At 41.1% G+C, this 22,067-nt stretch overlaps 4 protein-coding genes across 9 annotated transcripts in view; 2 read left to right on the plus strand and 2 right to left on the minus strand.

Annotated features, from left to right (window-relative positions):
- LOC306697302 (endophilin-B2-like) overlaps positions 1-3,208 on the minus strand; it is a 24,298-nt gene extending 21,090 nt beyond the window's left edge. For both annotated transcript variants that reach the window (XM_079161127.1, XM_079161126.1), the window contains exons 1-2: positions 3,070-3,208; positions 1,514-1,655 (exon numbers count right to left, since the gene is read on the minus strand). In XM_079161127.1, the coding sequence (XP_079017253.1) occupies positions 1,514-1,655; positions 3,070-3,132 (205 nt within the window). In that variant the 5' untranslated portion in view covers positions 3,133-3,208. The remainder of the gene's footprint in view (positions 1-1,513; positions 1,656-3,069) is intronic.
- Positions 3,209-5,186: 1,978 nt separating this feature from the next.
- Positions 5,187-14,511, plus strand: dph7 (diphthamide biosynthesis 7). Its single transcript, XM_079161827.1, has 10 exons — positions 5,187-5,228; positions 5,678-5,833; positions 7,662-7,795; positions 7,877-7,964; positions 8,803-8,897; positions 9,289-9,446; positions 11,899-11,971; positions 12,050-12,115; positions 12,276-12,448; positions 13,544-14,511. The coding sequence occupies exons 2-10, from the start codon at positions 5,702-5,704 to the stop codon at positions 13,951-13,953; spliced, it is 1,329 nt and encodes a 442-aa protein (XP_079017953.1). The 5' UTR covers positions 5,187-5,228; positions 5,678-5,701; the 3' UTR covers positions 13,954-14,511.
- A 160-nt stretch (positions 14,512-14,671) lies between these two features.
- Positions 14,672-16,024, minus strand: mrpl41 (mitochondrial ribosomal protein L41). The gene is made up of 2 exons (XM_079161643.1): positions 15,990-16,024; positions 14,672-15,336 (listed from the first exon to the last, which is right to left on the minus strand). The coding sequence occupies exon 2, from the start codon at positions 15,310-15,312 to the stop codon at positions 14,905-14,907; it is 408 nt and encodes a 135-aa protein (XP_079017769.1). The 5' UTR covers positions 15,313-15,336; positions 15,990-16,024; the 3' UTR covers positions 14,672-14,904.
- A 412-nt stretch (positions 16,025-16,436) lies between these two features.
- Positions 16,437-22,067, plus strand: part of pnpla7b (patatin-like phospholipase domain containing 7b) — a 29,080-nt gene continuing 23,449 nt past the window's right edge. For all 5 annotated transcript variants that reach the window (XM_079161410.1, XM_079161412.1, XM_079161411.1 and 2 more), the window contains exons 1-6: positions 16,437-16,474; positions 17,463-17,503; positions 18,041-18,115; positions 20,282-20,369; positions 20,804-20,883; positions 21,710-21,804. In XM_079161410.1, coding sequence (XP_079017536.1) covers positions 17,465-17,503; positions 18,041-18,115; positions 20,282-20,369; positions 20,804-20,883; positions 21,710-21,804 — 377 coding nt within the window. In that variant the 5' untranslated portion in view covers positions 16,437-16,474; positions 17,463-17,464. The remainder of the gene's footprint in view (positions 16,475-17,462; positions 17,504-18,040; positions 18,116-20,281; positions 20,370-20,803; positions 20,884-21,709; positions 21,805-22,067) is intronic.

The raw sequence follows: 22,067 nt of genomic DNA on the forward strand, positions 1-22,067 counted from the left end.
ACTCAGTACTAAATATTCAAAAAAATTGGCTTTGCAAATATTTTATGAGGAAGAAAATGCATTCCACACGTTTGTCAGACCATAGATTCACACTCCAACGTAAAGATAACTTATGTTGGTTTACAAGAAAACTTCACAGGGCTTCTTTAACCTCTGCTGACAATATCAGTGACTTCACAATTGTATCTATAAGAAACATTTACAGTGTGGGAAAAAGCTAAAGCTTGTCAAATAAAACAGATACGGGTGAGGGCTTAAGTTGAACAACAGGTGTTCAGGGTGATCCGTTCATCACTCTTTCTGTATTGTAAAATGTGCATTGCAGAGGTGATGCAGAACCTACCCCATAATAACTGTTTAACTCAAAAAATGTTAGAAAAAAAAAAAAGGTTCAGAATGTTCCTGAACACAATTTCTAGCTTATGGGTCAAAACATGCAATTCCACCAGTGTGGTCCTTCCAGCATTACATGTTTGACGTAAGGATTGATCTGCCTGTTCCAGTATTACTATTATTGTATTGTCTAATTGATTTAATTACACTGATAGGCAAAAAGAAATGCAGCATTCATCAGGTTCATCAAAATCACAATAACACATGGACAGGACAGAGGAACAGCTGTTTGAGAACAGCTGATCTATAATCCATCCAGGTCCAGCTAAAGGTTTCATTTTTCCATCAATCCAGCTCAGCATCAAAGTTGGACTTTATATTGCATTATTGTTTCATTATTGATACAATGAACTGGTTTAAATGTGTTTTGTATTACATGGCAAATATCTGACAATCCATCTCTTTTTAATAAAATCAATAACCTTGGCTCAGAGAATATGGTAACACTTAGTAATAAACATCATTAATAAATGGTCAGTTTGATAGTTTATTAAACGTGTTAATCGTTAGTTTACCGTTAACAAACAATAAAAAACAATGATGTTTATTAACTATTAGTAATGCTATAATTTATGTTATTTTATCATTATTTTTGTAATTATGTATTGTATCATAAGAGACAATGACAACTACGATCCGATTACTATAGTAAACTATTTATAAACAGTTTATTGTTAAACAAATTATAATATTGTATATACTATAATAAGTATGTGTTAATATTTACCAAATTCTTTGTAAAGTTTGAAGAAACTGTTTGTAAAACACCTTTGAACAATGATGGCTGGACCAGAAACAATCATTAACCATTGACAACGTATTAACTGTGTATCTGAATAATGTTTATAGGTGCTTATAAAGTATTTATTTACTTTTTCACAAGGTATTATAATCATCAGTTGGAACTAGCCATTCAAATAAATATAATGTTTATAGATAGTTTACAAACTATTAACAAATTGTTACAAATATTGGGTCCATCTATCTATGTCATGTTTAAAGATGTTTTACAAACAATGTCATTATTAACCAATACTTTCTATAGTGTGTTGAAAACGTGTGCAACAATAAACTGTTGAAATAAGATCCATTGTAAACATAATTGAAGGCAGAACGTTACTTGGGTTGGGCTGCAGCAGGGCCTCAGTCTGTCTGTAGATCTTCTCCGTCCACAGCTTGGTGCAGTCTGCGCGGCTCATCAGGTTCTCAAAGTGAGCGTCCAGCTCCGTCTTCTCCGCCTGGCCCAGCTTCTCCTCTGTGAACTGAGGCACAGCACACACCATGTGTACAGAGGCTAAAGCGTCCCATCCGGGGGTTAAGCCACGATCATGTTATCAGAAGCATCTACGGCAGGGGTGTCAAACTCAAGGCCCGCGGGCCGGATCCGGCCCGCCACGTCATTTTATGTGGCCCGCGAATCAAGCCAGCAAATTATTTATTTTTTTAAATATAAAAAAAAATGTAAAGTTAGAGTTGATAATAAAAATATCCCCATAGTCGAAATTATGAGATAGAAAGTCATAATGATGAGATAGAAAGTCATAATGATGAGATACTTGAACACGGTCATAGAAGCAGCTCTTTGGCTGGTTACTGTATATTTGACATGTAAATGTATTGTGAGTACATTGAAGACGACTTTAAACGTGGCTTTACAACACATAAAATACTTCACGTGGGATTGTGCAAACGCACCCTTGAAAGGATTTTAAGCTTTGAACAAAGTTATTGTAATAACTTGTGTTTGATATTTGTCTTTTCTTTAAAGTTAGATAGAGTAATGTGGGTTTCTTAACCCTAAATTAAAAGGATTGAAGTTATAATAACAGAAATGTGCTTAAATATATTTTTACATTTATATAACTGCATGTTTATTTACACTTGAATAAACAAGTTATTTACCAATATGTTAGGAGTAGTTACATTTACAACCGGCCCTTTGAGGGCGACCATGATGCTGATGTGACCCAGAGTGAAGATGAGTTTTTGACACCCCTGATCTACGGGGAACCACCGCGATAGCATGACGTCATGGAGGTTCCGGTTCACGACCTGGTCTTGCTCACCTGACAGTCTTTCCCATCCCTTTTCTGTCTGTCTCTCTCTGTCTCTCTCTCTCCAGCTCCCTCCCTCCCTCCCCCCTCTCCATCTCCGCCTCTCTCTCTCCCTCCCTCCCTCTCTCTCTCCTCTCCTCTCTCTCTCCCCCCTCTCTCTCTCTCTCTCTCCCTCTCTCCCTCTCTATCTATCAAACTTGTCCGGATGAAAACAAGTTAATACATCGATTACAAGTTGCTCTTTGAACAGAGTCCATCATTAATTCATACTAGCGCCTGGTGCTCTATCCTGGCCCTAAATAAATATAACGTCACAAGAACAAAACAACACGGCCGTAGAGGCTATTGATAGCATTTAGACTGCGCTGATTACAATGTGACGTTAGGCCTTAACTTTAGCTACGGCGTAGTAGTTAACGAACTGCTAGATGAATACCAAGCATGCGTTTCTACTTGCTACCTTCTATGTAACGTTACGTTAGCTCGGCAATGCACTATACTGCGAGCTAAGGCAAGATGCGGTCACGTTACCGGTAGCCAGTAACAGCTGGCTGTCAACTTGGAGTAAAGCGTCAGCCATTGCCTCAGCCGAACCGCAGCACATGCACGCGGATGTTATTACCTGGACAGCTCGCGTGAAAAACACTCCAGCACCGGAGGCTAATTTCTTCACGTTGAAATCCATTCTGTTTGTATCTGTTAGCTAGCGATGTTACACTCGAAGCAGACTAGCTTACTCTACACCAGCGGCTGGACGGTACGACTCACGGCAAAAATCACGTGACCATTACCACCTCGTTACGTCAAACATATAGCAATCTGACAACAATATTTAAAAGCACAAAATTGGGCGAATTGGACAAACAATGGCAAGTGTCTATAATATAATAGCATTGATGATGACAGCAGTGACTTCACTTAGGCTTTAGCAACTGTTTCACTAAGGTCTTGTGTTTCCTTTTTTTCCATTCATGTAATACCAAAGGTTGGCCAGCAGATGCCGGCATTTTGATATCTAATGATTAAAAACTAAAACTATTGCAGCACATTTAGCTTGAAATTGGAGCAGTGCCTCGTTTCCTGAGTCCCTATTGCTCTACACCGGCCAAGATAGAAAACCTACAACAAAACCACTAGAGGAAGATTCAGGGTGTGTGCCTGTCCTCTTCATTTTCAAATGAACTTCCGATATGCATTCGCACTCTTTTTTGCAGTGAATGGCATTTCTTATTTTTTGATAAAGTAAAAAATAAAACAACATAAATCTAGCAACTCAAAATATTTAAGAACCCCTGCTCTAGTGGTGCAATGGTGCAGAGTGCATAGAGTGCTGGAATGATTCATGTGACAGGTTGGTTCATATGTATGAGGAATCAGAATCAGCTTTATTGGCCATGTACATGTAGGCATACAAGGAATTTGACTCCGGTTTTTCGTTGCTCTCCACAAAATTTACAAATAAACAGGAAACAAATTTTAATATCTAAAAAAGAAAAACAAGGACAACAACAAAAAAAGTACAACAGAGGTAAGCATAAACATTTAACGACTATGTACAATATAAATATAAATATATATCCAAAAGTATATATATAATATATATACATATGAACATAACCCTATACAACAATACAACAACAGTGTCAATGGAATTAAGGTGATAGTGCAGAATAGAGGTATAGTGCAGTGTGACTGAATAACTGTTCATCAGTGACGGCCAGTGGAGAGAAGCTGTTCCTGAGTCTGGTGGTTTTGGTGTACAGAGCTCTGTAGCTCCTCCCAGAGGGGAGGAGTTGAACAGCTTGTGTCCAGGGTGTGGAGGGTCTGCAGTGATCTTTCAGCCCGTTTGCTCACTCTGGAGGTGAACAAGTCCAGAATGGAGGGCAGGCTGGAACCAATGATTCTCTCTGCAGACCTGACAATGTGTGGATGGCTTTGTATTTGACAGTGATTATGTGTGTATGTTAAAAAACAGAATAGACTGGAAGACTGCAGTGTAGAACTGGATGAGCAGCTCCGGGTGCAGGGTGAATTTCCTGAGCTACCAATATGCCAATATTCAAAACTTTCACCCATATACAACTATGTAGTTACCCATTTTAGCCACTTCAAGGCAGTTTACACTTTTGATTGTAAATACATTTGCAAAGACAATTGCTCCTTGGGGCTAAGGGGACTAATAAAGGTCCACCGCTGGCATCAACACAATAGTAAATAGACTAATGTGTTATTACACACTGAGGCCACAGGAGGCCAGAGTATATCCATGACTATAACCACCATTCTCATACATCCCATAAAATGTACCGTGAGTCAAGGCAGTGGCATGAGCAATATTGATAAAACAGAAAGCAGTTCCGGTAAATACCTTCAGAATAAAACAAGCCAAAGTTAACGAAGGTGGATTAGTAGTTTGATGGTGCCATTTGTAATGGATTTCATTTCACGATGCAGGGGTTCGTGTTGTTTGATAGCTAAAGGAGTATAATATGAATCCATGTAGTACTTTTGTTGTGATACCTGTAACCACAATCATTATTTGAGCTATCTCTGTAGCCGTAACAACAATGGGGAGTCGGTATTCAATACTACGTTATTGATCCAAGCACGTGATGAACCATACACCGTATGAGTGTTACTGGCGAGCCGATTCCCCCTTTGTCAGGCACATGGTCTAGTTTCTGACTTATTTTGCTGTTTTACAGTGGTCCCTGAATGCACCCTTTCGCCCAGCGGTGACGTAACGACGCATACACTGGTCGAGTCGGGTCTGGTTCCCATGTGAGTTTTGTTGATAATGATTTGTTCTGTGGATATTCCGTGTTAAAACATGTATTAGCGGAACTCTGGCAATGTTATTCACTCGTTGAATATCAGTTCACTATCTGTAGAGTCTAACTGTTCACAGCTTGGTCTCTGTGAGACTGCAGTAAGTTGTAGCTTGCTAGCTAACTGCCAATATTTAGTTAGCTCAGATAGCATACTGGAAGATGGCTACATTTAGATGGGATTACTTAAAGTCCAACGTACGAACTACTTAATAGACTTGAGTCTATACATTGAGTTTACTTTTGATTTTACAGTCCTGGCGTAACGGGACATCATTTTGCTTTTTAGTTATGTTTTTGTTTCAACAGCAGACACTATATGTACGTTTCCAAGACAAATTTCCTTCGGGACAATAAAGTCTATATTATCTTATCTTATCTTATTTTATTGCACCGGTACAGTGACGTAATGCAAAGCAGGCGGTCATGGCTTGGAAGTCGAAGACCCGCAATCTACAGGTGGTGGACACGGAGCTGAGTGCTGACACGGTGGAGTGGTGTCCTGTTGCATCGACCCACGACATCCTGGTCTGCGGGACATATCAGCTACAAAAAGGGGTGAGATTACATCCCAACAGTCCCGGTACATTCCATTACCTGTGGTATGAACAGAACCTCAACGACACTTCTATGCTATCTGACCTGTTTTCATCCATTGTGTATTCATTAGTAGTGCCACTGCCAGGTGTTCCCTGTCTGTAAACACAGTATGACAGAGCCCGACATCAAGCCCTATTGTAGTCACTACTGTCCACAGGGACACATTGCTTCCACAGTACCGTGTCAATGATGGACCACACTGGATTACTCCGACTAGAACTAACAGTAACGTGACATGCTTTACTTTACTTTCATTGGCAAAGACCAGGATGAGGCCACCCTGTAATCTTCAGGTGTACCCTGTAATCTCCAGGTGTACCTTGTAATCTCCAGGTGTACCCTGTAATCTCCTGGTGCACCCTGTAATCTCCTGGTGCACCCTGTAATCTCCTGGTGCACCCTGTAATATCCAGGTGTACCTTGTAATCTCCTGGTGCACCCTGTAATCTCCTGGTGCACCCTGCACCCTGTAATCTCCAGGTGGACCTTGTAATCTCCAGGTGCACCCTGTAATCTCCAGGTGTACCTTGTAATCTCCAGGTGTACCCTGTAATCTCCAGGTGCACCCTGTAATCTCCAGGTGTACCTTGTAATCTCCTGGTGCACCCTGTAATCTCCTGGTGCACCCTGTAATATCCAGGTGTACCTTGTAATCTCCTGGTGCACCCTGTAATCTCCTGGTGCACCCTGTAATATCCAGGTGTACCTTGTAATCTCCTGGTGCACCCTGTAATCTCCAGGTGTACCCTGTAATCTCCAAACAGAAAGTCAACACTTTGACCTCATACTCAGTGCTGCTGGAGTACAGAGTTAACACAGCACAAAAAGCTCCAGTTTTGTCTCATCTGTCCAAAGGACATTCTCCCAGAAGCTTTGTGGCTTATCAATATGCATTTTGGCAAATTCCAGTCTCAAAACTGGAGCTTTTTAGCACATCAGCTCTATGTTTACAGACAACAAAAATGAAGCATACAAGGAAAAGAACACTGTACCTACTGCGAAACATGGAGGAGGCTCGGTTATGTTCTGGGGCTGCTTTGCTGCATCTGGCACAGGGTGTCTTGAATCTGTGCAGGGTACAATGACATCTCAAGTCTAACAAGGCATTCTGGAGCAAAATGTGCTGCCCAGTGTCAGAAAGCTTGGTCTCAGGTCATGGGTCCTCCAACACGATAATGACTCAAAACACCCAAGAATGGCTAAGAGCAAAACATTGGACTATTCTGAAGTGGCCTTCTATGAGCCCTGATCTAAATCCTATTGAACATCTGTGGAAGGAGCTGAAACAGGCAATCTGGAGAAGGCACCCTTCAAACCTGAGACAGCTGGAGCAGTTTGCTCACGAGGAGTGGGCCAACATACCTGTTGACAGGTGCAGAAGTCTCATTGAGAGTTAGAGAAATGGCTTGATTGCAGTGATTGCCTCAAAAGGTTGTGCAACAAAAAATAAAATTAAGGGTACCAGCATTTTTGTACAGGCCATTTTCATTAGTTTTGTTTTTTTAAATGAATCTGTTGACCCACAATTCAAAAGCAATGTTTGATTTTCATTAGTTAATTTTCATTACATTTTTATTTATTATTACTTTTGTCAGTTTCAAGTTATTTCAGTGACCATTGTGGGTTTTTCTTTCTTTAACGGAAGGGTACAAACAATTTTGTCCACGTGTGTATGTGACTTAAATGTGTGCACCAGAAACGGGTACATGCTGGGGCAGCAGTCTGTCGTGCTCCTGTTGGTGTCTGACTGTTGACTAATGATGTCCCTCTTACCTACTTCCTGAAGGCAGGGGAGGAGGATGCCCCCCCAAGCCGGACTGGTCGTTTGTACCTTTTTAAATTTCGGCAGGAGGGATCCATGAGCCCTCCTCTCACTGAGCTACAGCGCATTGACACAGCGGCCATTTTAGATTTAAAATGGTAAGAAATCAGGTTTGACCAGTGTGGCTTTTGATGTAACTATCTGCTTACTTCTGGTTGATTCATTTTGCATGTTATCAGGTGTCATGTGCCACTGTCAGGGAGGGCCGTGCTGGGAATGGCAGCCGCCACTGGAGAGCTGCAGCTGTACACGCTGTCAGACAGTCAGGTGAGTAATGTGGCATCAGAGGAATCACAGCAAGTGAGGTCTAATATTTTGAGGTATATAGTTGATGTTTGTGTACAGAATCAGCATGTAAGGTTTTTGACAGATCGTTGAATAGATCAGCCTCTAAGATCAACACTGGTGGAAGACTGTCTTTTCAACCACAGTAATAAGTCCAAATGTACCGTTTTCTTACAAGCAAAGAGCATCATTCCAACCAAACTCAGTTATAACACCGATGTGGCATTGTCTGCAGGTGCTTTTTTAAATCCTTTCTCATTTATTTTATTATGCAACTTGTAAAGTACATTAAACTGCCAAAGTGTAGAAAATGTGGTATAAAAAGAAATTACATTGTCTTGCATTGCCTTTAAGAAATGGCCAAACACCAAATTAGACGCTTGAGTGCCCTCGTATCTTATATAAAACGAACATACACAGTGGTGGCCAAAAAAGCTGAAACATTTTACAATCAATACACAGTGTAATTGTGGTCCACGACAACATTGTCGTTTTTAATTGTTATTTGTCAAGCTGTAGTCTTTGGTATGTGTGCTGGACTGCATTATGTTCTGAAGACTAAAGAGTTTGTTCTGGATGGACAAAGGCCTTATAACATAAAACACTGCTGTCACAGCTGCTGTGCTGTTACTGCTTCAGTCTGTTTAGAGACGAGGACAAGCCGAAGTGAACCAAGACATGCTGAAGCTGCTCACTTCACTGCTGATGTAAAATGATGTGGCTGGGCACTGACAAGTGTGTTAGTCTGTTACTATGTATTATAAGACTCAGTGTGAAGTGGAAGTCTGTGCGGTCATTAATGAATGTGTGTATCCAATAGGAAGGAGGCCGTAGACTGGACCCTCTGTGCTGTGTGGAGGTGGGAGCAGAGCGGTTGGCTCTGTCGTTAGACTGGTCCACTGGAAGAATGGACAGGTAACAAGCTCGCCATGGTCCAGAGCCCCTGCACCTCTGTTTTTCCTTATAACGGTTAATGTCAAATATTGTACAAAAAACCCTGTTCAGTGTTCCCAGATTGGGCAGTTTTCTGTTAAATGACTGATGACCATCAAAAGAAAATGTTGATTCAGCTTATTACAACTAAGTAAACTTCATTCCTATTTTTTTTATTATTGGGTCATATCTCTGTGACACAAGACTCTATCCATATGAATGTTACATTGTCATTAACATTATGTACGCACATAAAACCCTTGTCTAAATATACCAAATATTGGGCTACTTTTATGACATATGAATGTATTGGAGGCTCTGGTTGGGCTACTTTTTGGCAACATTGGTCATGTCCCACTGTGTGTGTCAGCAGCAGTGATGTGCGGGTGGTGTGCAGTGACTCTGCAGGCTGCGTCAGTGTGCTCTCCCTGGCTGAAGGCGCTCTGAAGGTTCTGTCACAGTGGAAGGCCCATGACTTTGAGGCCTGGATCTCAGCCTTCTCCTACTGGGACACACAGCTGGTATACTCTGGTAACATTCATTTAAATCATTAATCTGCCACATTTTTAATAAATACTTGCACGTCTGTCCCTGACCTCTTTGGAGCTGAAATTTTCTTAAGGCCCTAAATTTTTTTTCTTGTGGCTGTCAGCCTGCCTAGATTAGATTAGGGTAGTTCTATGTTTGGAACTGTGTTATGGAGGTGCATAGGTACTCCATACCTTAAAGTTAGTGTTGGTAATGTTGGGAAACTAGCAATTCAAATGATTTTGTCTAGCCCAAAATCACAAATTTGCCTCAGAGGGCTTTACAATCTGTACACATACGACATCCTCTGTCCCAGGACCATCACATCAGAACAGGAAGAACTCTCCCAAAAAAAACCTTTAACAGGGAGAAAAGAGGAAGAGACCTTAGAGAGCAACAGAGGAGGGATCCCTCTATCAGGATGGACAGAAGTGTGATACAACGCGAACAAAACAGAGTTATCCAAAAACTCACAATATTCATGATGAACTATCATCAATGTCTTATGGCTTTCTTTCTAAAATTTGAGTTTAATCTGGTGAAATGGCTAGGAGGAGTACATCAAAGTGTAAAACTTGTCATTTCCCTTTGCCAGTAGGTGGCGCTATGACTATGTGAAAATGTAGGCAATGCGAATGTTTTCAGGCCTGGACTAGCATCCTGCATAATACATTTTGGGCAGATTTGACAATGTACCAAACAACTTAAATTTTCATGAAAAGTTGCACGCCAAGGTTGTTGCATAAAAACTCATGAGTTTGATACATTTTCATTATAAAAGTCTTAAGATCGTGCTGACCAAATTTGAAGCCTATCGCATAAATACTGGAGGAGGAGTTTGTGAAAATACAAAGCCTGAAAACGGGAAGAATGGCCAAAAAGAGCTAACTACTGTAGCGTCCCCTAGTGGCTGAAGGAAACGAAAATGTGACGGTATGTTACAGGCTGCTATGTGGACATATGTCTCAAATTTCATGATGATAGGCACAATGGTTTTAAAGTTAAGTTGATTGATGTACAGAGCCACGCCCCTTATAAGTTCATTGGTGCATCTCTTCTTAACACGATAAGTTATCAACACGTTTTTGAGGGGTTTTGATGACATTGATTCAATAATGACCCACGTCAAATTTGGTAGCAATCTGGCGCAGCGTTTAGGAGCAGTGTGCAAAAATGTGTTTTACACAAAAGTTAAAATGGTGGAAATCTGAATGGACGGCGCTTCAAAGTTAGAGTGCGTTGATTGTAGAGCAGATGGAGCTGAATATGTGTCAAATTTCACGTTAATCGGACATGTGGGGTGATGGCCGTGGCCTGTGAAACGGTAGGGGGCGCTTTATGGGTCATACATGAGCATGCGACCCATAAAATCTCAATAATAATAATAAAGCCATGAAAAATTTAAATAGGGCCTTCGCCCGACTTCGTCGGTGCTCGGGCCCTAATATAAGCAGCAATGGTATCAGTGATAGTAATAGTAATGTGACTACTAATAATAAAGATAGTAGCAGTGGGTGTCAGCAAGACCAGGGTCCAGATATAACCAAGATCCATGAAACCCGTGAGGAGAGAAAGCACAAAAACTCCAGAGAAGAAGCAAAGTCAGTAATGCGCATTAATGGGACATGAATTCATACAGAAGGAGAGAGAAGAGGAGCGAGGAGCTCAGTGTATCCTAGGATGTCCCCCGACAGTCTAGGCCTAAAGCAGCTTACCTAGGGACTGGTCCAAGGCAAACCTGAGCCGGCCCTAACTATAAACCCGTGCCGGCCCTAGCTATAAACCTGAGTCAGCAAGAGTATGCTAGATTTTTCAATGAAAGTAGCTAGCCGCACTAGCTCTGAAAGTTGCTTAATCTAGAAAGAAAGTTGCCAAGTCAGCAACACTGACAGCCTGTCGCTTCAGGCTTCCCTCCAAAGCCCCTCCCCCTAAATTATCATGATGAACATAAACAACCAACATGGCTACTGTTAGTACTCAGCTGTGAAGCTAGCAGCTTGGAAAAGTCCGGTGACACACAATGTAGACAAAGGTAGCTCGTCCAATCTTTTCATCTGGGTCTAATGAAATGACAGCCACAAATACCGCATTTCTTTCTTTGTTTGTCAGAGCATTTGATTCATTGATAGCTGTCGGGATTGTAAAGAGAATTTCAACAAATATTACTAAAAATATTTTTGAAGTAAATAACCAATGCTAGCTTTAAGGTATCAACCAAAATAAGTAACCAGTACCATTTAGTATCACGATGTCTCCGTTTAAACGATGCCTGCATTCGATCCTTCTGTATTCATTTCTATGGTTTTGCTTGCAGCCAATCAGCGCAATCGCTCATCAATTTAATGCATGGTGTGATTAGGCCACTACTGCAGCAGCTACAACCCATACAGTCTGTGGATGGGTGAAATGTGTGTGTGTGTGTGTGTGTGTGTGTGTGTGTCATATTCCTCAACAGGTGGCGATGACTGCAAACTCAAAGGCTGGGATCTAAGGGCTGGTCCCTCCTGCCCCACCTTCACCAGTAAAAGGTAGTTTCACAGCAATCTTTTGGTCTGTCCGTTCAGGCGAAGCACACTGACAAGTTCTGGTCTGTTGTTCTCTTGAAGACACTCAATGGGTGTGTGCAGTATACACAGCAACCCCCACCGGGAGCACATCTTGGCTACAGGCAGGTAAATATCCCAGTGACCGCTCTATGGAAAAATGGTGTTGAGTGGGAATGACCCTTTACTTCCACATCTTCCTTCTTCTTGTCTTGAACAATCAGCTGGCTCAGTCTTTCAGTCATGTGTCTGTCTGCCCGTCTTGTGTTCTGGGCTCCTGTGTTTGCAGCTATGATGAGCAGGTTTTGCTGTGGGATGGCAGAAACATGCGACATCCTCTCAGTGAAAGTCCAGTGGGTGGTGGAGTGTGGAGGCTGAAGTGGCATCCGACCGATCAGCACCTGCTGCTGGCAGCCTGCATGCACAGTGACTTCCACATCCTTGACTGCCAGCAGGCGCTAGGTGTGTATGAAGGAGGAAACATGAACTCTGTTTTTCCTTTTATTGTTTGTTCGTCATTCAGTTAGTTAACCAAGGTACCAAGCTTTAGTTTGGCCTCCTGGTTCATAACATGTAATGACACCAGGGCAAGAACAGTTCATCAGACAGAAAATTAACTGGCGACTATTTTAATAATCGATAAATCATTTCAGGGATTTTTCAAACACAGATGCCGAACATTCTCTGGTTTCAGCTTCTCAAATGTGAGGATACGCTGTTTTTCTTTGTCATATACAATAGTTTACTGAATAGCTTTTGGCTTTAGCGATTTCTACTAACCGGGAATGTTGTTGTTCACAGCATTTGATCATGAAAATGATACCGTCTTGCTGCCATAAGTGACTTTTTGATTTAAAATATCTGTGAAATTTAAGTATTCTGCATCATCGGGAAGCAAAGGACTGTTGGAACAATCATGCCTCCATGACCTTGGGTCACTTATAAAAAGCGGATGACAGTTATGCTTGAAGTAACTTTAGTAAAATGAGAGCGACAAGAGTGAGTCACATTGCCCTGGAACTTGAACAAGTAACTGGACACAGGCTTTGTCAGACCCCAAAAGCAGTTCAGCATTGCAGTCCTCCATCTTCATTACTGCATACGTTGGGATCCAGGAGCTGGTAAACATGAGGGAACAGTAAGTCGGCCTGAGTTATTGTTGTATGAATGAAATGCATCCCGTAAGGACCAGGATGCACCTGTACAGAAACTTTGACCCAGGCGTACGTACGATATGGAGACACAGATGGTGAGGTGCTCAATTAAAACCAAGACCGTAGAAATGAAATGTAAGAGATGCCGTACATATAATCCCACTTTACCATAAACATTCAAACCAGCAGTAATATTTGTGCTAATAAGCCATAACTATTTCATAAACAACTTTCAGTTGTAAACAATATTAAATCAACTCAAATCTGGCTCAAGTGTATGAAAGGTTTTATAAATCTGAATATTTTGGATCCTATGAACTGTTCAATAAATAATTAAGGAATTTGTGATTCTGCCTGTAAGAGTTATTGTCTGAAACATCAATGTTTTCCTGTCTTTGTCCAGAGGGCAGTGGAGGAGCGTGTCCGGTCATAGCCTCCTACATCCTGCACAACTCGCTGGCGTACGGAGCCGACTGGTCCCGGCTGTCTCTGGAGGAACCGGCTCCCTGCTCTCCTGTTGCTGTAGAACTCAAGGAAAGCCTCGCAGAGAGTGGAGGTCACTTGAGGATTCAGTATGAATCTCCCACCGTCAGCTTTGACACTTCCCTGGAGGATGATGCAGGACGATACATCCCAGAGGGCATTGCAGCACCCCCTTTCACCCCTACTGCAGGCCCTGCCCTGATTCCTAATGAGGATGCCCATTCACTGTCCTATGTGCTGGCAAGCTGCTCCTTCTATGACCATATGCTGCATGTGTGGCGCTGGGACTGGACTCCAGATCAGGCTCAACTGGAATCAGAGCCATGCTGACCAGGCTGGAGCACTGGCTGCACTGACACGATAGAAATATACCAAGTTCTGCAGAATGTATAGCCCAACAAATAGTCCCCAGACTTATCACAGAATATGCTATTAGGAAAACCTTATATTTTCTTAATGACACTTGATTTGTATAAGCTTGTATTTAAACAAATTGCTTACAATCCTCACTGTTTGCCCTGTAGCAGATCAAGACCACCATTTACCCACAAACCTTTTCTTCATTATAGCCGTTTAAGCATTTGAGAGTGTTCAATTGTTCTCAAAAACAACTTGCTTGACTCCATGCAATGTGTGTGAATTGGTCCTCAAAAGGAAATTCTCTTAATTTGCACCCTTCTACCTTATAAGGACGATGGGCTCAGTTCAGCATTAATGACATTTTGGATGGGTTGATTTAGCCTTTTTGCAATTGTAAAGAGTGTTCTGCCAGCATATGTGGTGATCTTCACCTCATGATTTTGTAAACTTCATCACAGTAGTATAACTACATTCAAAATAGCCACTTGAATTGCTGGTTACATTTATTACACTTCCTGACCAATAAAGCTACAGTATCAAGTTCTAGGTTCACTGTGTCTTAACTTGGAGTCATGTCTTTAAAATCAAGGGGCTTTGAGAAAAATGAACTAATATATTGTAGTATATCGTCTCAGTATAAGAATATGAAGAATAACTAAATAGCCTCAGGAGAGTGTTGTGTTCTTGTTACCTATACTTCATAACCTCGACAATGACTAATGCACAACTCTACAGCATAGACCCGTACCATTTATTTTGCCAGATGATGAAGTAACAGAAAAGTTAATCACTTGTAGGAACAAATATTTTTCTAAATATAACAGTCCCATTTGTGAAGGTATCATCCCTGTTAGTCTGCAGCATTCAGTCTACCCAGCAGCCTTTGCCTTTCTTTGCAAATACATAACACTGAGTCCATCTTCAGCGCACATAGTTCTTGGGATAAAGCTTGAAGAGCTTCCCCTCCTGTTTGGGCTCAAAACCATATTTCTCCAGCTGTCCTTTGCTGAAAGTGCCCTCTTCAAAGTCTTTCTTGATCTGAGGGGCCACAACCTCAGCAAACACGCTTTGTGCTGTGAGTGGAGGCTCTGTTCCTCGAGGAGAGCGATATGACACATAGGGTTTCAGTTTAAAGCCCTCCAAGTTAGGCACCACAAACTCTGGAATCATGGTCCGTATGGACAGAAACTTTCTGCTGGAGAGCCTCAGTCCAGTGGGCCTGGCGCCTCTGCCTTTATTATGAGTCCTTGATCCCCGCTTGCTGGTGAACGCAGCCATCCTGTCTGCTCCTCTGACCAGACCCCTCATCAACGTGGATAACACACCCATCGTGCCACAGCGTTCAGAGAAACCCTGTAGAGAATAAATGATGGTTTACACATGTATTCAAGTGAAGACGGCATACGTGCAACCCCAAAGAATACACAGATGCTGCCACCAACACGGTTTTCAAAACTGACGAATGATGTATATCGTTGTATAAACGTGGGAATAAAGTATGGCAGCCAGGGGATCATGGGCGTCCAGAGAAGCAACCAAAAAGGTCAAAGGTGACACCAAATCCTCCCAGCATTAAAGCCTCTACAGGCAGCCACTCAGCCAAGAGCATCATGGGAAAATCGTTTGGCTCTTTGTACGCTTATCATCTTCTGATAAGCGTACATTATCTCCGTTTGTTTGATAACACTTACCATTACTGAAACGATTAAGACCGTTAGCTCTAACATTACCTGGTGTTAACGCATTCTTCGTCATGCAGTAAAATGGGTTCAGGTGATGAAAACGTGCGCAACATTTCTGATTTAGCTAGGTAAGAGGAAAACTGAACGCTTAGCTCATTACGTTAGCTAGCTAACGATAACTTACAAGCCTGCTAACGCCGTTATATCGCCTGCTTGCAAGCTAACTAACATTTGACGTTACTAAAATAGTCGTTACAGCTCAAATGTTATAGTTAAAAATGGCCCATAAGTTCATTCATTGTTACAAAATTGAACTCCTCTCACCTTGAGTTCGCTGTTGGTCCTATGAGAGCGATGTGCCGAGCTGTCCAAGGAAATGCTCGGTGATTGGCCGAAAGGCAAAACCAACCGCCAATTACAATCAGAGATACTAGTACTACGCTGTTACTGGTGGCCGTGCGTCAAGTTAGCCAGAGCTACGTAGTACACAATTGAATTCCCCTTCAAGATAAATGCTCAAAAGGCACAATTAGTATTCGCAAAGCAAGTATCTATCTAGTTCTGTGTTCATGTTGAGCGGAACTATAGCTATACTATGTACCACTGAAGAGTAAACTCTAGCTATTGAATTGCACCTTACATTCTCTAAACACAGTACATATGCCTTCATCGCGTCTGGGTCATCTAGATGTTCGTCAACACGGATTTTACTTTGATAGCCATTACAGGATATTGAGATTGTTTTACCACACAGACTTGACACTATTCTCAGCCATGTAGCATTAGACACAAACTTTGATACAAGAAAGGTACGTGGGGAAATTGTTTGGTCGGTTCAGTCGAAAGGGGTACACGTTAGTTATATTGCTGAAGCTTAATTTGTTTATTTGTATTTGTTGTCAATGCATACTCGTTTATTTGTTCTGTTTTTCGCTCGCATTGTTGCGAACCGCAGACACAGTTGCTGCGCCCGCGGACATGTGTGTGAGAATGAACGGTAACGTTACGTTAGCTGTGACAAAGTTCAATTTATGTTAACTAATTGTGGTATTGCATGTTGGGCTCTCTTCGTACTGTTAACGTGTTAGCTATCAGTAAATATCAAACTATAGAAGTGTGAGTTATTTTGCTTTATCACTACGTCAAGCAGCAATATGATGCTCCGTGTTGTCGCCAAACTCTTTAAATATGTGTCTCTGGTGCTCTCCTGCAAACGCACATTGACCAAAATAGGATACGACTATTACTAAAATACACTTTTAAATTCGGCATATATAATCCACAAAGCACTAACAGAAACATCTTCCATATTTCATGGAGTGTGGCTCAAGAAGACAGACCCAGGACACATGCGAAGTCAACAAGTGTCTGTAAACAAACTAAACATGACAGCCGACATCTTTCCTCTTGTAGCCTGAACGATCTGTGCACCGTTTTGCAGACTCGTGTGGCTGCCTGTTGGAACAGTTCAGCAGTGAGTGAGTGGAGCCAGTGTCTGGTTACGAGCATTGAGCTTGTGACCTCTGTTTCTAGAGCGGAGCAGCTGATCTTTACCCCAGATTCTCTGTGTCGGTCAGATGGGTGCAGCAATGCACTAGGGTCCAGGGTTCGAGGCCCGGGCTATTTCGATCTCAAAGCTTCATCCAAATAGAATTCCATAACAGCAACAAATCATCTTCTCAAGTTAAATGCACTTTCATTTCCATTGTGAAATGAATGAATGTCTGTAGTTTAAATTCTTTCATTTCACTATTATAGATTGTGTTGTTTTACTGCTGCATTATTTTTTTTGAACAGAAATGGAAGACAATGGTGAAGAGAAGAGCTGCAGTATACCGGTAAGTTGTTCCTATTCATTGCACTTCTTTGGCCTAATGTTAAGATCAACGTCCCATGCAAACACCAAAGGCCAGGCACAGATACTCTATCATTGTTTAGCCTTTGTTTGCTGTTGTTTTATATCTCTTTGTAGTTGTTTTGGTCTTTTTGTAGTTATTCTTTTGTCTGGTTGTTTTGACCCTTTTTTCATTTTGCACCTCTTGGTAGTTGTTCTGTATCTTTGTAGTCATTGTTGTGTCTCTGTGGTTGTTTTTCCTCTTTTCTTAGTCGCTTTGAGTCTCTTTATAGTTCTTATATCTCTTTGAGGTCATTTTGAGTCTTTCTGAGTGACATCGTGTAGGTGAAGGTCAGGGGTGCCCCTGACACTTTGGGCCCCTGGGCCTGTGCCTGATAGACCCAATATTCCATCCATGCCTGTCTTTGTCCTCAGCGAGAAATTTAGGCAAACGATTTTCACAATTTAACAGTTTTTACAACTGCTCTGATGTCCAGTTGATTTCATTCTCTCAGTGCTGTTCCTGTTCTTGATGTTTCAGAGCTTGGTGCCACTCGGTACTGAGATCGGGGCCAAGATGATGCAGCTTGTGGCGGAGAGGACAGAGGCCAACATGGTAACCACCGACAGTCAATTTCTGACTCCAGAGGTTTGACTGCGACTTTGGGCCTCATTCACCAACCGCTCTTAGGGAGACACACTGGGTGAACACGGTAAACTAAGAGATATCACCATGAAAGGCCCCCAGTTGATTACTTACATTAAGACAATTATCTATTGTATTATAAGTTTTCTGAAAAATGTGTTTAAATATGCGAATGATGCATTGTCTTATCACGTATGTTTTAATTTGCATACATATCCTGGACAGAATTCTGAGCATTGGATAAAGCCAGGTTCAAACGTCTTCTTTCATTTTGTTGACAAAGTAGACTCAAATGTTTTGTTTCGGAAATTTTGGATATCTCTCCTTATCACTGCATGAATCAGGAAATACTGTCAACAGTCATAAAATCCATTTCTCCATGTTTTTAGTAATAAAATGTTGTATAAAACAGGCTGTGAATGATATGTGTACAAACCCCTTTGTTTCATTGATAGGAATGAGACACTGGTATGTAAGAGCTACAGTGGAGAGTTCTGCCTCAGAAAAAAAACATTTTGAGAAAACGGCCTTTAGAGACGTACATTTTAAAATGTCATACATATTGAAGACACTACAGGTGAATCAGGTAAAAAAAATGTAACTAATAGACATCACCATGAAATCACTGACATTAAGACAAAATGTGTTAAATTTGCTAAAAAAATAATGACACGATGCACATGCATCAGAAGTGGTGGAAATGTGTATGTTTTATGGGTCTTGTGCATGGGTGTGCTAAAATGGCTCATTAGTGCCCCCCCACATTTTTAAAGTTGCTGTACCCACCCCATACATTTCATGTACATTTGGGAGGCAGAGTTACAGAAAAGCGTCTGGGAGATATTCCCTAAACCAGAGGTATTCAATTCAAGTTCAACGAGGTCCAGTTAGAGAGAATTTCCTCATCAAAGGTCTGGAACATCACAATGTCTACCTTGCGTGATGATTTAGTCCTTTTATATATTGAACAGTTGTATTAACGTCGGTATGTAATCAACAACCGATGTCAGACAGCATCCCACACTCCAGGCTGTCTTTGATGAAACTATCATCAGACAGGCCCAGAAGATTATTTCAGACCCCACTCATGTCCTCCACCCTGAATATCAGCTTCTTCCCTCAGGCAGACGCTTCAGAGTCCCCCAGAGCAGCTCAACCGCTTTAAGAACTCCTTTGTCTCCTTGTCCATCAAAGCCCTAAATGGCAAGCTAGCCAGAGCTTAACCCCTGTAACACCGATGTTTTTATTCATTTTTTTATTTGTATTATCTTAACTATACACTACAGGTGTGAAATGTATTTGTTGGCTGGTGGCAGTCTTTTGCATGTACAGTAGGTGCTGTGTGTGGGTATGTGGACTGGTGACAGTCTGTATGTAATGTATGTATGCAACATGTTACTTGTATTGTTTTAACAGCAGACACTGTATGTTTCCAAGACAAATTTCCTTTGGGACAATAAAGTCTATCTTACCTTATCTTAAATGACAATATTTTCATTCATTATTAATATTTTTTTTTATTTTATAAAGCATTGTAATCTTTAAAAAACACTAACACTTAAAAACCTGAATGAGAAATAGCATCCCATACATCTTTTTTTAATTTGTTTTATTCTATATTCACTACTGATACTTCTAAATATGACGGCTCATTTGGTGTTCACCTCTTGCAGAAGTACCTCCACTTCTAAAGTATTTAAGTTTTGTGTTTGTTTTTTACATAGTATTAGTACTAATCATTTATTTTGGTCCTTATTGACAATTTTCCAAAAAAAGAAGGCAAGTGGACAGTAAGAGCAGCTGGTTAAGTCAGCATCAATGTTGTATAACTCCTCACTGATTGGTTGGGATGGCTGTTGGTATGACGGACCCTCCGCGCCAACAAATTGAAGAACAAACTTAGGAAGATATTGGTGAATGAGGCCCGTTGTTTGTAAATGGCTTTTTTGCATGAATGTAATTAAATGCGTCTTGAAGTGCACTGGAGAGAAGGATGAGCTGGTAACACATGAATGACTCTGGTGTTCCTGTTCTTGTCATTCAGCACATAACATGTGGATTGATAATTTATAGAGTTTTTTTCTTTTAAAGAACTGAGCAGAGCTCATTTGAATGTGTTGTGTGTTTTTCTTCCAGTGGACGGCTGTGCTGATTGGAGCTGCGACAGTTGTTTCTGTCGTTGGAGTTGTTGTGTTCCTTCTTTACAGAAGATACAAACTGTCAAGTCAGTGCCTGCACACTGTGCAACCTGTTCTGTTTCAGAGTACATTAGTATCTAAAGTGATGCAGTATGTAAAGATGTGCAAAATACACCCAAATACTCAGTACACATATTAATATGGGTTGTGTTACAATGTTACAATGATGTTGTTATCATATATCAGAGACAATATAAACATTGTTCACAGTTCATACAAGCATGCATTTTCAGGGTTGTGTCTAAACTGTTTTTTATTAATTTTTTTTAATTCACTGTATTAATAATTTTGTAGTTAGTAAAGGTTTGTTGATACTGTATGTCCTATTCAAATGTCAGTGAGTTAGTTATTCTCAGGGATTAAAAGCAGGGTGATTTAACCAGCATCAGCTCGATGCTCGTACAGGACGACTCATTCATACAGGAGGTTGCAAATGGTTTTGCTGTACGGTGTGTTTCAGAGGAGGAGGCCGGCGCTCCACACTATCGCTTTAGGAAGAGAGACAAGGTGATGTTCTACGGCCGAAAGATCATGAGAAAGGTGGGTGCCTTCTTCAGCATGCTACTCAGTGTTGCTCCTTCTGCAGACATGTTACACACTTTGCAGAGGGCCACGGCTATCATCCACCTTTCAGTCACAAAGATAAATACCTGGCAACCCATTGAAAACACATAAGGTTGTTTATAGCTACAGATTTAAAGCCAAGATAACTATAGTCAGTGTAGTACATGAGATAGATCATCTATGAAAACACCCAGGTTCCTCTGCCTCCTCTTAGTGTTCCTAATGGGATCTGCAAGATTCCACTGAGGACCGGATTCTTTCATAAATGAACTGTCTCATGTACTACTGTCAGAATATAGAAACCTTTTTATTAAAGATGCAGATTTAACTTTTTTAGAATCCTCAAAGACCCCCAACTATCTGAATGAGAAAACAAAGTTCTGTCCTTTCCTAGAGCTTATAATCACAGTTTGTCATCTCAAATCTATTGATTCTGGCACCCAGCGACACATTTTGGAAGTGTGACTTTAGTCCACTACTCTGAGGTGATTCGTGTTTGCCTCCCGTCTTTCTTTCTTCTTTTGCCTCCTGCTAACACCGTGACGTAATCATGACGTCGGCTGTAAAAGGTTCTATTCGCAAAATAATTCCGTTTTCTTCGTAGCAATTGTCTTGATGAACCTGTGATCATTCTGCCAGTTCAATAGACTGTAAATATCCCTCTCTGCTGCTGATGTTTTCATTACATTTGAACTGATACGTTGTTGGTATCTTCCTCTGTTGGACGTGTTGGACAGACGGACGGACAGAAAGAGGCAATTTACTACAAACATGACAAATCCCCAAACCTTTCCTGTTGCAGGTTCAGACGTTGTCCTCAGCCCCCGCCTCGACTTCAAACTCAGCTTCCCGTCAGAGAGTGAGGAAGAGGACCAAAGTCCTGTCTATAGCTCGCAAGTGAGTCTCTTTTTCATCATTTGGTGGAGACAGATAGTCGATAAGCTGACAGTTGAACGTTCATTCTTCAACTTAGGAACAGTTGTTTGATAAAATATTATTATTATTATTATATTTTGTCAAAGAACATAAGTTGGTATTTTAAGATACAAAAGAATAGAGACAAATACATAATCAGAGCCAGTCTCCACTAAATATTGGATACTTTTTCAATAATATACAATATTTAAACCCTCGTTAACCTGAGCAGTCATTCAGAATCT

Source organism: Pholis gunnellus (genome assembly GCF_910591455.1).
Source record: "Pholis gunnellus genome assembly, chromosome: 6".
Lineage (NCBI taxonomy): Eukaryota > Metazoa > Chordata > Actinopteri > Perciformes > Pholidae > Pholis > Pholis gunnellus.